The sequence below is a fragment of the Lepisma saccharinum genome, chromosome 28, assembly GCF_977018435.1.
Source record: "Lepisma saccharinum chromosome 28, izLepSacc3.1, whole genome shotgun sequence".
Lineage (NCBI taxonomy): Eukaryota > Metazoa > Arthropoda > Insecta > Zygentoma > Lepismatidae > Lepisma > Lepisma saccharinum.
The window spans coordinates 47,777,410-47,792,515 of record NC_139256.1 but is presented as its reverse complement, the minus strand read 5'-3'; the positions used below and the strand labels follow the sequence as shown (position 1 = coordinate 47,792,515).

Here is a 15,106-nt window from a genome sequence, read left to right as displayed (position 1 = left end):
ACTAGTATTGCAATGAAATTAACGCCAGTATCTGTCCTGTCTGTTTAAACTCGTGAGAGATGGTCATTAATTTATCACTGAGTGAAGTTAATGTCCAATATTATGAAATAAAATACTAATAATAAATACGTAAATATTTTAATATCATATTTACCCGAATCATTCAATCATAAAAGCAAATCACTTTCTTCAAGAATTGACTTTTCTCTGCCAGCCCTGCTAAATTTTTTACTTTCCATCTACTGATTTATACGAGGAGTGGCCAGAAATTAATTTCCAATTAGTAGGTACATTGATTTTTCGCTTGATTTTTCGCAAACGCCAAAACCGTGAAAAATGGTAATTGCTGCGAAGTTATGTTTAGGAATGTGCAGTGATGTCTGGACACATTTTTCGCCCGTTCGAAATATCGAAATAATGCGAATTTGGCATAAAATGCGAATTGTTGGCGTTTTTAGTGATTTTTTTAAAAGAAATGTCCTAAAACAACGAAAAATTCCATGAAATCCAACATTCTTGTCTTTTCTAGGCCATGTTTGTGTACATAGAACATGCAAGTTTTCCAACATTTTACTCAAGAGTAAACTACAGAGTTATACGTACATGGAATAATTCCGACAGCCACATTAAATCATGTATTTCCCACTAGTTTTTCAACTTCTATAAAACCCATTTGTATCACACAGCAAAGTGGCAGGGTTTTAACAGGAGATCGAGTGCGTATCTATCGTTACACGGGAGCCACATCTTCGTATTTGTCGCACGAGATATGTTTTGAATTACCAAGCTAAGTGCGCACCATCGGCATTTGTCGAGCGAGTAATAATGGAGCTCAGTCATTAGGGCGTTTGACTACTATGCGAGAGATCCTGCGGGGGAGAACCGGGATGTTTTCCACCTATTCAAACTGCTCTGGCGCCCACCCAGCATCATGGTAGCCAGGAGCGTGGTGCTGATCACATCACCTTTACCTTCATCCGTGATCAGGAAAGTGTGGGGCCCTAACTCCACACCCCTACTATACACCTTCATGGAAAAGTGCAGGGGAGCACTTTACTTTTACTTCCTCAAACATCTGTTCCAACATATAAAACTGTCACGAAAATACGTAGACCATGTGACCTACAATTTAAAATAATAATTTAAAAGCAGAATGGAGTATTACGTTTTGGTATATTTGGCAGATAAATGTTCTAAAACAAAAACACGAATTTTGGGAAACGTAACACTAACAAGTCAAAAAAAGATAATGCCAATTTTTGGTGACATAATATATCGGTATCTGTCACGTGAGATTGATTGATTTTATTTTTTGGGGTGTGTCGCCACTTATGGTCATTATGCATCCTTCAGTAGCCTATATACAGGGAAAATTCCATTATCTAAAATCCTTACCTTAAAATTAAAAAAGGGTTATTGAAAATAACTTTCCCAAAATAACTTTCAATATATCGAACTCTCACGAAGAGGCGTAAGCCATGTATGTGACTTACAATTTGAGACAGTAGTTTAGAAACACCATGAAGGTAAAATTTCAGACATTGGCCAGAAAATGCGCTAAAATAAAAATGTGATTTTTTGGAAAAATAACACCGTATAGTAAAAAATAAAAAAATTCACCAATTTCAAAAAAATAACAAAATATCAAGGTCCCTACCGATTAGGCATAAATAAAACATGAATATCAGTTGTAATTTATTGCATTAGTAACAGTGAGTCCTAACCTAATTTTCGGCATAATCACCACCGTTGTTCTGGCATTTGTCGTAGCATGGCACTAAATTTTGTATGCCCATGGTATACAGGGTGTTTGACAGCAAAGACTGGAACTATCTCTACCGCAGTGTAGCTGTCAAATCCTTGACCTGCCAGAAACCTCTTCAGTTAAACAAAGAGATGAAAGTCGGTACATTCAAGGCCAGGGCTGTACAGGGAGTGGTCCAAGATCTCTCACCTGAAGTGATGGAAAGGGCCCGTGTGTACTCAGCTGTATGGGGTTGTGCACATTCTATTGGCCTTCCGTGAATTGTCTGCACCATCGTGTGACCAAACTATCACTCACGACGTCCGGTCTGCACACCTCACACGATTGCTGGTGGCTCTGTGTCAAATTCTGAGCATGCAATTGTAGGCTACATCGCAGTCGGTGGGAGACTGTATGAGAGCTGCAATCTTTAACCTAGAACTGTCCTAAAACGGCTGCATTGCAGCTGTACCAGATTACAGCTACATTGCACTTCTTCTCTTGCCTGTGTTAGTATGTGTCGCTCTCCAACCACTAATGCTGCGTATAGGCACCATTAAAGCTTTTATCAGGATGAACTTTCAGAAGCTTTTAATATTAGAGTTTTCCTGTTTTAATGTGTGGTTAACTAAATCAGGTACCTATACAATACAATTCTATAAATTTCTTGCGTTAAATTTCTAATACCTACATACCCTTTTCGTCAGCATTAATGGTATAACTGCATGTTGTCAGTTTCACAGCACTTCACTTGGTTATACTGTACAGAAGCAGAAATCCCATTGATAATGTAAGGAGATATGACACTTTATTTTGTTCGATTCAATTGTTTCACTTATATGCAAGAGTTAAGTTCTTTGCTTTACAGAAAAGAGAGAAGTAGCTTTATGCATTGAAAAATGAGTCCGCACTCATGGTTCTTGCAAGCAGAGGGTTCCAAACCTCAGTGGAAATATCAACATATAATACAGAGAATGTATAAGGAGACTGATAAATTACAAATAGTATTTCTTAATCATTCACTCTTCACTCTTATCTCATTTAGTCGTAACTTTAAAAATAATCAAGTATTTTATTTTGAACTTGCTGGATATACCTGGATCTGTATGATTTTATTGTTTCCATTTGCAAAAACATCGATTTAGTTTAGTTTGTAATTGTCAGGGAAAAATGTAAATTTTTGTCCTGGAAAACCTGGAAAAGTCAGGGAATTTCATTTCTGCTTGTTTGTAGCCACCCTGAAGACTACATCTACTCTACATACGTCTTATTTGAAATGAAATGTTTCGCGATTTGGGCAAATCTGGTTTCAAAAGAACTAAGATGGCAACAGTAGTAGAACTGGACTTCTTGCAGGTTCCGAAGGAAATATTGGGGAAGCGCCGATGCTGAGAGGGGAGGGGGCAAGGAAGATGGGGTGCTTCACGTGTTACAAAAGTAAACGGTTTGTGGGAGGGACTGTGAAGTGCGAGTTTTGTGAGTAGTGTCTTTCGTCTTTATGTTATTTTCGGCCATTGTGAATTAATTAATGGAGCTTGCTCCGAGTTCCGAGGTGGCGGGTTCATCCTATCTGAACAGTGTGTGTAATCGTGCGATAGAAGATATTTTGAAGCAATCTTTCGGTTCGTTCTTTTGCAGAAAAAAGCGAAATTGTGGCGAAAGGGAGGCCAAAGCCAATTTTGAATGATTTAAAAACCAAGTCATCTGCTGGATATGACCAACATTTCAATGTTTCGTGGTATAACCACTATCCGTGGTTATGTGGATGTGCGCAGTTGTCGAAACTATTTTGTTGGCCATGTACTCTATTTTTGGGTGAAATAAAAAACGTGTGGAATTCAGGCATGGATAACATGGATCATGACCATGACACACCTAAACATTCAAATTCAAATGAAAAACTTCATTTTATGACAGCATCATAGAACTTTTTTGATTTGATTTGATTGATTTTGCTTCGCTTGTGCCACTTTTGGCTAATTTGCGAAGGTGGGGATGAGTGATGATATGATGAAATTGATGAATAGACATCACAAACATCCATGCCCAAGCCAGGATTCGAACCCGGGACCCCAGCATCATATAACTATTTTCAAAGAAGAGTCATCGGAATGATCTGCTCTATAATTAGCCTTCGATGTTTCTGTACGTATTATTGTGTAAACAACCAATGTTTGCGATTTCACTTCAGTCCTTATGTCAACATTTTTTTTCCTGATTAAGACATTCGGGAAGGGGGGGGGGCATGAGGTGGAGAGCCGCCCAAGTCTTACGGCTCCTCCCTTAAATGTCCTACTGATAACCGGTAACACTTTTAAAAATCCCACGCCACGCCACTGCCTAACACACACACACAATCCAAGAATTTCACATTTTTCTCTATTATTACACTTGGTAATTTTTTTAACTACCTGCCCTAAAAACAAAGGAAATGGGGTGAATTTTATGAAAGAATTAAAGATTTCATTAAATTCTCCTCCAAATTTTGTCATGCCTTTCTTCTTGTCACTTCTTTAGAACTTTTCTCTTAACTAATTTACCTTGTAATCTTACTCTTAAATATTTTTGAAATATGTCATGTTCATGTATGTAAGTCAACAATTGTGATGTAGCGGCATATTCAAATCCTACATTATTGTTATGAAATTACAATATAACTTCATTTTCTGTTAACATTCATTTCTTCCTTCATTTTAAAAGGAGGGGGACATGTCCCACCCTTGCCCCACTGTCCGTGCATCTATGCAAATATTATTTAAAATTTTATGCTCTACAAGTTGGCTTCAAAGATGTTTTGAAGCTAGATTCTTAGCTTTTGAGTTAATTTGAAAAACATAAAATCCGGTAGCCATTTTTAAAAATTTTCAGAAATAAGATTTATTTTCAGAAAAATGAAAAAGCCATCAATGTTATTTCTGAGTAAGTTAAATCATATATCTAAGTTAATTTTAAGTTGGTGTTCCACCTCTCCCTTTCAATGATAATTCAAATTTTAGTAAAATTTTCAGTCCAAAAAAATTGCATGATAAAATTTTATTAATTTATTAATGTACTAAAATATAAATATGATATGTCAGCATATGTTTTTCTGGAATCCTTATTGTTTGGTTAACATTGTTGTGAAGTTTCAAAAAGATTGAATAATTTATAAGGGAGATATAATTTTTTTTCTAAGACAGTACAGCTCAAACTTGGAGGCAATGGAAGATAGGATGAATCACTGAAAGTTAGAGGGGCTATAAAAATGAAACCAAACGAGTTAGAGAAAAAAGAAATGTATGTGATTTCTCACCACTCTGGAAGGATTAAATGTGCCAAGTTTCATCAAAATCTGAAAGTATGGGTTCCTAAACCCCCTTTGTTTTAGTTGAATTGCCATGGAATGACCAGTTATGAACAGCATTTTTTCCTAACAGTCTGCTTTCTATTAATATTGAAACTTTAACACAAAAAAAAGACAACAGAGGGAAATAAAAATGTTATTTCCATGTAGATTATAATGTTTAGTATGAAAATATAGATATAAGTGACTTGCAATTTGACTTTTTTGATGTGTCTATAATAAGTAATTTGTTGGCTGTATGTAGATTGAGTGATAGCTCGGCTTTCACTTTGTTACCTATAATTCATGGAATTGAGAGCTTTTCGTGAAAATTGGGGTTCCATCTGGATTTATTGGCACGGAACTTTTGATTGGTTTCCAAATATTAGCTGAAAATATGTTTGAACTTGAAGAAAATCCTATAGATGTCATCAACTTCAACAACAACTAACACCCTAAACTTTGTTACGCTCTCTTTTAACAAGGAGTGTGTGTGATACATGTAAATTGATGTTCTACATTTAGTACTGATTATAATCACACTTCAGTTGTTTGTGTAACTGATGTTTACATGTGGAGTATGTATGTGTTTATCGTTATATTTGTTTCTGATTTGAATACATTATATTAAATGTATAATATTGTGCCTCAATAGATGACTCGTATAATTCACAGTTTTTTTAACTGTAAGTTCTAGGAATTGTGAATTATTTAACAATGCAATATAAATGAATTGTTCAATAAAAGACTTCGAACCTTAGAATGCATTCAATGCACAATATTTCATACAGCATTTCTACTTGTAATTTAGGTCACGTTTTTTAAACTAAAAATTTTAAGGGTCTTTGTAATTTACATAATATACACTGCTCCACAAAACTTAAGCAACTCCGTACAACGTGGAATATTTGAGATGTGGTGCCCATTCAACACTTGTATGAGACATGTACAAACATAAACAAGCACAGGCAGTGTGAGTGCCCTCTATAATGCGTGAGTAACACCTTATAAACGAAGATTAACAGCTTGTGCCTGCCAGCGCAAACCACAGCCTAGTATTCTCCCAGTCCTCAAGCAGTGAAGTGGTGGTTCGTGCTTAGGATACGAAGTGTAGACACCTTGAAATGAATCGTAGACATCATTTGAGTGACGTTGACAGAGCTCGAATAATTGGACGACTGGAAATGGGTCGGTCCCAAGTGGAAGTGGCACGTAAATTCAATGTGAATAAAAGTGTCGTGTCAAGGTTGTGGCTTCACTTCCAAAATGGTCCTACTGTCAGTAGACGTCATGGAGGAGACCATCCAAGGACGACATCAGCAGCTGATGACCGGTTTCTCACAATCACTTCCAGACGTAACCGCCAAGAGTCATGCTCTCAACTGGCAAATGATTTGTTTCAAGCTAAGGGACGAGTGAAACTGTTCGTAGGCGGCTGAATAGAGCAGGACTGTATGCCAGAAAGCCTGTGCTGTGTGTGCCATTGAAACGGGAGCACAAACGTGCGAGATACACATGGTGTCAGGAACATGTCGAATGGGGAGAAAGCCAGTGGGCACGACCAAAGTTCTCTGATGAGTCTCGATACAGCCTGTTGTCTGTTTCTGGTCGGATATTAGTGTGGAGAGAGCCAGGAACACGATATCACCCTAACTTCATTGTTGAAAGGCTGTCCTTTGGAGGTGGTTCCATCATGGTGTGGAGTGGTATCATGCTGGATGGGAAAACGGACCTCCGTATTGTTGAACATGGAACTTGGACGGCACAACGTTATCGGGATGAAATTCTCCATTCACATGTTCGCAATTTCTGTGGAGAATTTGGTTCGAACTTCCTTTTTATGGATGACAATGCATGCCCACACCGTGCACATCTTGTGTCCGATATCTGGAGGCAGAAGACATTACCCGTATTGAATGGCCTGCATACACTCCGGACCTTAATCCAATCGAGCATGTTTGGGATGCTCTTGGGCGAAGAATAGCGCAGCACAATCCACCATCACAAACAATTCCTGAACTGCGGACAACCGTCTTAGAGGAATGGCCCCGTCTTCCTCAAGAGTTGATAAACACTTGATCCGCTGCATGGAGGCCAGATGTCGTGCCTGTGTGTCTGTTCGAGGTGGCCACACACTGTATTGACAGCCTGTGCCCTCTCAGATTCCAGCTTTTCATGTAGGGTTATAATGGTACTGAACTTTCTGGCCACCCTGTACACCATATCTGCATTGTTGGTGTTCATTTGTATAGCATTGTGCATCTGTACCTTCCTTATGTTCATTAAACTTGGTGAATTGACATTTTCTTTTCATTTAGTCCTACTTCGTTCGAGTTGCTTAAGTTTTGTGGAGCAGTGTAGAATCAAAAGCATCCATCTTTGCTATTGCAACAAAATAAATATAATAGATGAATAGTGACTCAAAGCCCCTACTCACCTGTTCTACACGTCGTCACCATGTAATCGAGGGGTTCCTGATTCAATACCTGGTGGAGGCACATGGCACAGTGGTTCGGATCCCACTTTAAAAGGTAGTTCGAGTCCCGATTAGCCTTTCTGTGCATTAAGTGGACTTAAAACATCAAATCAATCAATCACCTCTTCTACAGTTAAGTTACAAAAACTAAACTTTCATTTCTAATCTTGCAGTACATTATTATCTGTAAATACAAGGGAGAGTGAAATTAAAACCTTAATTTGTTTTTGTTTCTTATCTAGAATATTTCCGTATGTAAGGTTGCACAAGTTTGCTGTATTTTAGCACAGACCTATTGCTGATATACATATATTTTCAACTTTGAGTTAGTGCCTGTATATCTCAAGAAGAATAAACCTTTGGATTCCACATGCAGTCACTTATGAGCCACTGCGAAAGCTTTTCCAACGATCTGCCTGCGAACTGAGGCCATTGTCAAACTTTCTCCTCCATTAGTAAAGTTACTGGTGTGGTAAGCATGCACAGAGATATTAAATTTTCATTTATCAAGAAATTTCTGCGATTTTCAGGCTGACAGAGGGCAAGATACCACTCCTCTTCACTGGTGCAAGTGTGTATAGGAGGCGCCATCTTTAAAATGACAAAAATGGTGTTTTGAAGTTTACTTATTTAGTGTTGCAGCCTTGAGGTCATTTTATAATAACAGTTGATAAAGGTAAAGTGCTCCCCTCTGCTTAGCACCACACCAAGAAGGTGTATAGGGGGTGTGGGGGTAACGCCCCACACTTTCTTGATCCGGTCGTGAGTGGGGGTGATGTGATCAGCATCACGCCCCTGACCGCCTTTACCCCCCAGGGTTTCCCCCAGGTAACCATGTTATTCGATGCTGGGTGGGCGCCGGGGCAGCTTCCATTGTTAGAAAAGTTCCTGGATTTGAATCGGCCGGGGATCGAATAACAGTTGATACCTCATGTAAATTTGAACTGTATACAGTCTGCGCTACAATTATTATTGGTCTTTTAAGGTTTTTATTTGACACTTGTAATACAGTAGAGTCTTGTTTATCTGACCTTCGCTTATCCGACATTTAGTATTATCCAACATACCACCGGCAAAAAATCTACAATCGGCAACAAGAACTGCAAGTTGCTAGCGTGAGCGTAGTCTATTTTTAGTTTCTCTCGACTACCGCATGGCGTGCCCACCTGCACTATGACTCATGTGTCTCATGATTACTGTATTAGGTTCGTAATGTGTAAAATTATAACTTTAGTTTGACGTTTAATAGGCTTTTTCTTAACACCTTCCTATTATCCAACATTTTCGCTTATCTAACGTTCTGCCAGCCCGTTTATGTCGGATAAGCGACACTCTACTGTATATGTATTTTTGGGGGAAAAATATCCCCTCCCCAACAATAGTTCACTATCTTTTACTTTTATCATGTAGGAACCGAATTGGAGGAAACCTCGAGGAGTGTTACAGAGGAATGCTGCCCTCCAGTGGCTTCGTGATAATTTAGACCCAAAACGTGATAATGGAGTTCTGTATTTTGCAGATGATGATAATACTTATGCATTGGATCTATTTGAGGAGGTATGTTATGTGTTCCATTTTTAAATGATGGATGATTGTTTGGTAATATTAAATATGAAGGTTTCATTCAAATTAATAACCTTGCTAATGTGAGTTTCTTAGTAAGATGCTGTAAACGCATATCTCATGCTTTGAGCATATCTGATACATACATGAGTTTTGGTCGTCATGTTTTTCACCTGTTTTCAACGAGTGGGGGAAAATATTTTAAATCTTACTTACATTACATCAGAAAAATCTCTCATCAGTGCTCAACCATACCAAGTAATTTTTCCAATTTTTTGTTTTTGTTCTTTTAAGAGTACCGGGTGAGTCAGAAATATGGCTACATATTTGAAGTAAATGTAGTGTTCTACTGTACGATGTAAAGGGAAATGGTGAATGGTAATATTCATTTTTTTCATTTCAGAAAAGTCATGTGCCCAAGATTACTTAGGTATGTCATTAGTAGAGCCATGCATATTTCGTTTTTGATGAAAACACGAAATGTGAAATAACACATTCTAATGTTAATTTTTCATGTTTCTGACAGGTGTGAGGTGCATTTTCCCACCCTCTTTTGTCACGAAATGATGCGAAATGAACTGCAAAATTCGAAATAGACTCTTAAACACAAAATTACCATTTATATACCGACACGACACTTTCTGAAGTCTGAAGTATCCTGTGAGTTATGCAATTCACGGAAAATTATAAATATTTGAGAAGCAATAATGGACTCCTTTATACAGGAATAAACTTAATATTCTGGTAATGTTTAATGTGCTATTAGAAGGGATATGTTTATTTTGTGTAATAGTGCAGTTTTTAAATCAAATTTGGGATTATATTCACATTTTTTAAAACCAAAATGTCATTTTATATGGCACTTTTTCAACGTTATAACAGCGAAATTTCATTTTATTTACAGCTTTTTGAACCCAAAATTGTCTCTGTTGTTTTTGTACCGAAATTTTGCTTTTGTATTTACCAAAAATATTTGGCTCTAGTCATTAGCCAAGATGGCGCTGAACATGCAGCAACATGTTACAGTTGGAGCTTGGATAATTGCATACCAGAATGATCATGAAACTAGCAAGACATGATTTTAACGTAACATTGTTGCTATTGACTTTGGGAAAGTGGAGAAAACGACTGCTTACATCAAATTATTGTTTAGTTTAAGTCCATTGCTGTGCTCTGGAGGCACATAGTGGTTCAAATCCTACTTTAAACTGTAGGTCCAGTCCCAATGAGCTTTACTGTGCATAAAGTGGACTTAAAACTAGGGATGGCCAAAAAAATCTGGAATCCGGATTCCAGAAAATTTGAAATCCAGATTCGGAAAATATGCTATCCGGATTTTGGAGGGAATCTGGATTTCTGATAAAATCCGGATTCGTAAAATATGCTATCCGGATTTCAGAGGGAATCCAGATTTCGGAGTCAATCTGAATTTCTGAGCGAGAAGAATTACGGAGGCAAGACAGGTTCTGGAAGGATAATGGATTACAGAGGGAAAACTGATTTCATTCCATATTTTCAATAATTGTCTCATGAATTTAACAATATGCTCTAATTTACCAACACAATGTCAGACTGCCTTCGTCGTAGTACACCCTGGACTGCATTTAGCAGACTAACGAGACTATGGCATCTGGACTCACAGCCAGTACAGTCCTATGTGGAGCTTTTTTGTGGTTTTGTGATCTGCCCATGTGTGTTTGATTGTCCTCTCATCTGCTTCATCTTATCACAATTGATCCTCATCTTTGTGATTAGCCAAAAGTGGAAGAAAAGCGAAGTTAAAAACAACAAACAAATAAATCAAGTCAATTAATGTAATATGTCGTTCAACTAATAAAGTATGGGTTTTGATAAATTTCTTCTTAATTTAAAGGGATAAGATAAAATATTCCCTTTACAGTCACGGACACTTCTGGGTTGTAACAATTCCATTAACTTTCAATGTCAATTGAATTGTTAAATTCCATTAACTTTCAATGGAATTGTTACAACCCAGAAGTGTCCATGGCTGTACAAAGCGATGTACAAGGTGGTTATAATTAAAGTGACGGTGTTCAGAGTGGTACAGCACGGGCTGTAATGAGAGTAGCAGTCTGAAACTTCGTAGATATGCTAATGAAGCAATGCGCTCGCGAATTATGCAAAAAAAAAAAAAAGTTCCAATTCTCGCCACCAGGGTAAAAAATGGCGCTGTAGGCAGTCAAAACGTGGTATAGTTACAGGAAAAAGGCAGGAAAGATCAAACACATGAGAACAATGGCTCTGGCATGTTTATTAGGAACTATGGTTACAAGAACTGTTCAATATGGCCTCCCAATTCAGCAACATGCTGCATTCGTAACACGGCATGGTCGACGGTTGCTCGCAGCATGTCTGGTGAAATCTGAGCGACATGTCGTTGTATGCTAGCCTTCAGATCAGGCAGAGACCGGACATGTCCCTGATAGACACGATCTTTTAAATATCCCCACAGCCAGAAGTCACATGGATTAAGGTCGGGGGATCTGGAAGGCCAATCATCTGGAAACTGCCTAGAGATGATGCGGTCATTAGTGAAGGTTTCTCGCAGCAAATCTTTCACGTGGCGAGCGACATGTGGTGTTGCCCCATCTTGCATGAAAATGCTGGTGTGTTCACAGTTCCGTTCTTGCAAAGCTGGAATCACGTGTTGCACAAGGAGGTCCCTATAACGTGCAGATGTCACTGTACACCTAACAGGCCCTCGAGGTGTCATCTCCTCAAAGAAAAACGGACCAAGAATGAAGGAGCTAGTGAACCCACACCATGCAGTCACGTAAACTGAGTGCAATGGTTGTTCCTGCACATCATGTGGACGAGTGGAACCCCATATGCGACAGTTCTGAGTATTCACTGTACTGACCAGAGTAAAATGCACCTCGTCAGTCCACAGAATATTCCCCGGCCACATGTCATCCACTTCCATGCGTGCCAAAAACCGATGGGCAAACTCACGGCGTTGTGGAATATCTTGGGGTTTCAATTGGTGCACAATTTGAATCTTGTAGGGATACCAGTGTAAAATGCACCGCAATACCTTGCGAACTGTTGACCAGGGGAGTGACAATTCACATGCCACAGCTCTAGCACTGGTTGCAGAAGTTGAGGCATGTGCTGCACGGTCAGCTACAGCTACAGCAACTTCGTCCACAACTTCCACGGGGATGGGCCGCCTTCCTCTCCCTGGTGCAACACCCAATTCACCTGTTTCCTCGAATTTCTTCATCATCTTCTTCAGCCCATTAATTGACATGGGCCCTCTTCTCAGCCCTTTCTGTTGGCGATATTTCCGCAGTGCAGCGTTACTATTGCTCCCATTCTGGTAAAACCACTTCACTAGCAGTGCACGGTTTTTCTTCGCAATAGCCATTGCTTTTTACACGGGAAAAATCAAACTTTTAATGTTCGGCGAACATTCACATCACTAAAGGAAAAAAAAGCAACAAGCGTCACCAACAACAACCAGGGAGCTCACACAATGGTTAGGCAATGTCACCGACTTTGACGTCAGAGTTACGGAAAATTCCACGTTTTGACTGCTTACAGCGCCAGTTTTTACCCTGGTGGCGAGAATTGGAACTATTTTTTTTTTTTTTTGCATAATTCGCGAGCGCATTGCTTCATTATCATATCTATGAAGTTTCAGACTGCTACTCTCATTACAGCCCGTGCTGTACCACTCTGAACACCGTCACTTTAATTATAACCACCTGGTACATACTGAGCAATTGAAGGGCATCAGGGAGGAACACGTAAATGAGAGAAGTAGGGAGGCCATATCAAGATCCACACATGGAAGATAGATTGATTGAGTTGGTCACCTACCGTATAGGTGACAAGATGCTTTTGCCTGTAGTATCTGACTTTTTGGACACCCTGTGTGACTGATTATTTTTGGATATACATGTTTTGAGTTCTGCATGAGTCGAGAGGTATGTGATGAACAATGAGCAAGGCTTAATATCATTTTGGTTATATGGGGGAAGGGGGTCAGCCCCCCAATATCACGTCCTTGTTTTTTTCGCTATTTTCTCATTTCTGGGATATGCATAGGCTCTTCTAGCAAGGAAATGTCAGTGTCACATGTCAGTGGTAATGAGGTGTCATCCAAGTCGCACATGGGGGGGGGGGGGTGTCAAGGTTGCTGAGAGGAGTCACGTCGAAGGCACAAAATATTTTGCAATACCTTTGTTCATTCCCAACCAGAGCTCAGCTTGTCGAATGCGTGTTTTCGTCTCCCCTCAGCCAAGCTATGCTATTTATGGCTTCAGCTATGTCTTTGTCCAGGCCAGGGAGGAGAAATGAGGGGGGAGGGTGGTGGCTGTTTTCAAGGAAGCCGTTTGGAAGGGCAAATTCATTGTTACAGCTGCATTTAGAAGTGGTCAGTTGTGTCTGCTTTACCGCGAACTGTTTCATGTATTTGTGAGTGATTTTGATCAGTGGCAGACTGTACGTTATTGGGTACTTGTTTTATACAGATCAGTGGTGGACTGTGTGTGTAGTCTTGCTTCGGTAGTCTAAAGATTTCAATCTTCCATTTCTTTCCTCTCCAATAAGAGTACGGGCATGTAAGATGGCAAGAAGAGCTGGTTTGTCACTAGGTGATATTGATAAAGAGATACGTGCATTAGATACGGATTCAGAACCAGACGATGACAACGATCCTGACCTCACGGCGTTGAGTGATGACTCTGGCAGCAATGACGATACAGGGACAGCTTCAGACAGCGTCAGTGACTCTGAACCTGATGACTTGACATGGCGAAAACCAACCGGACGGGACCGAGGGATTACTCACTTACAGTATACAGGTAACCACTGTGTGACTGCCCCCATGGATGCCAATTCATCCCCCCTGGACTTCTTCAGACTTATGTTGACTAACTTACTTTTCAATCTACTGGTGGTGGAATCCCAAAGATACTACGACCAGCATATTGCAGAACATGGGACAAGTAGACCAGAAACTCTCTTCACGATCCACAAATTTTTCATCATCTTTTCCGTTTTCTTGGCAATGGGCATCATAAGCTGGACAGAATAAAAGACTATTGGGCACGTGAAGGAATATTTTCAACCCCTTGGTTCAGACAAGCTATCTCTCGAAATCGCTTTTTACATATCCTCAGGTTTCTTCATTTCGAGGACAATTCCCAACACCGAGACCCAAATGCCAGAGACTATGATAGGTTTTGGAAGATCAGACGTTTCTTTGATGGAATCAATGACAATTTCAGCAGGCATTACGTTCCTATGGAACGTATATCCATTGATGAAGTCATGGTTCTGTTCAAAGGAAGGGTGATATTCAAACAGTATATCCCGAAGAAGCACAAACGATTTGGAATAAAGATATTTCAATCAGTGACAAATCTGGATATATGTACGATATGAAAATGTACCTGGGAAAAAACAGAGATGACGCCAGGCAGCAAAGGACACCGACACATCAGCTAGTCATTGACCTGACACAGAAGGTGAGAAATGTTGGCCATAAATTGCTTATGGACAACTATTTCTCATCTCCTGCGCTATACAATGAACTAGCAACTTTTGGAATCCAGTGCTGCGGTACTGTGAATCCTAATCGACGAGGTTTGCCCCCCCCCCCCCCCCCTCTTTACACCAAAGCACTTACGTCTCAAAAAAGGAGTTACTTGTGCTTTTGTGAAAGGAGGTTTGACAGTGACCTGTTGGTCACTGTCAAACCTCCTTTCAGTGGATGGAAATTCCATAGATAACAATGGCAATGCCATCAAGCCTGCCATTGTTGTCGATTATAACGAGTCCACGGGGTATGTTGACAAATCAGACCAGATGACGTGTGCATACTCCATACGAAGACGGACTCGAAAATGGACCAATAAACTGTTTATGCACCTACCGGACAAGACTGTTCTGAATGCCTATCTGATATTTCAACCTGTGTGCATGCTATTTTAGTATCGATCTGGAAATTGCGTATGTACGTACGTGTGTGTGT

General features: G+C 39.6%; 1 protein-coding gene across 1 annotated transcript in view; it reads left to right on the top strand.

Moving 5' to 3' along the window:
- GlcAT-I (Glucuronyltransferase I) overlaps positions 1-15,106 on the top strand; it is an 82,054-nt gene that overhangs the window by 47,820 nt on the left and 19,128 nt on the right. The window contains exon 5 of the mRNA XM_083114160.1: positions 8,953-9,099. Within this exon, the coding sequence (XP_082970286.1) occupies positions 8,953-9,099 (147 nt within the window). The remainder of the gene's footprint in view (positions 1-8,952; positions 9,100-15,106) is intronic.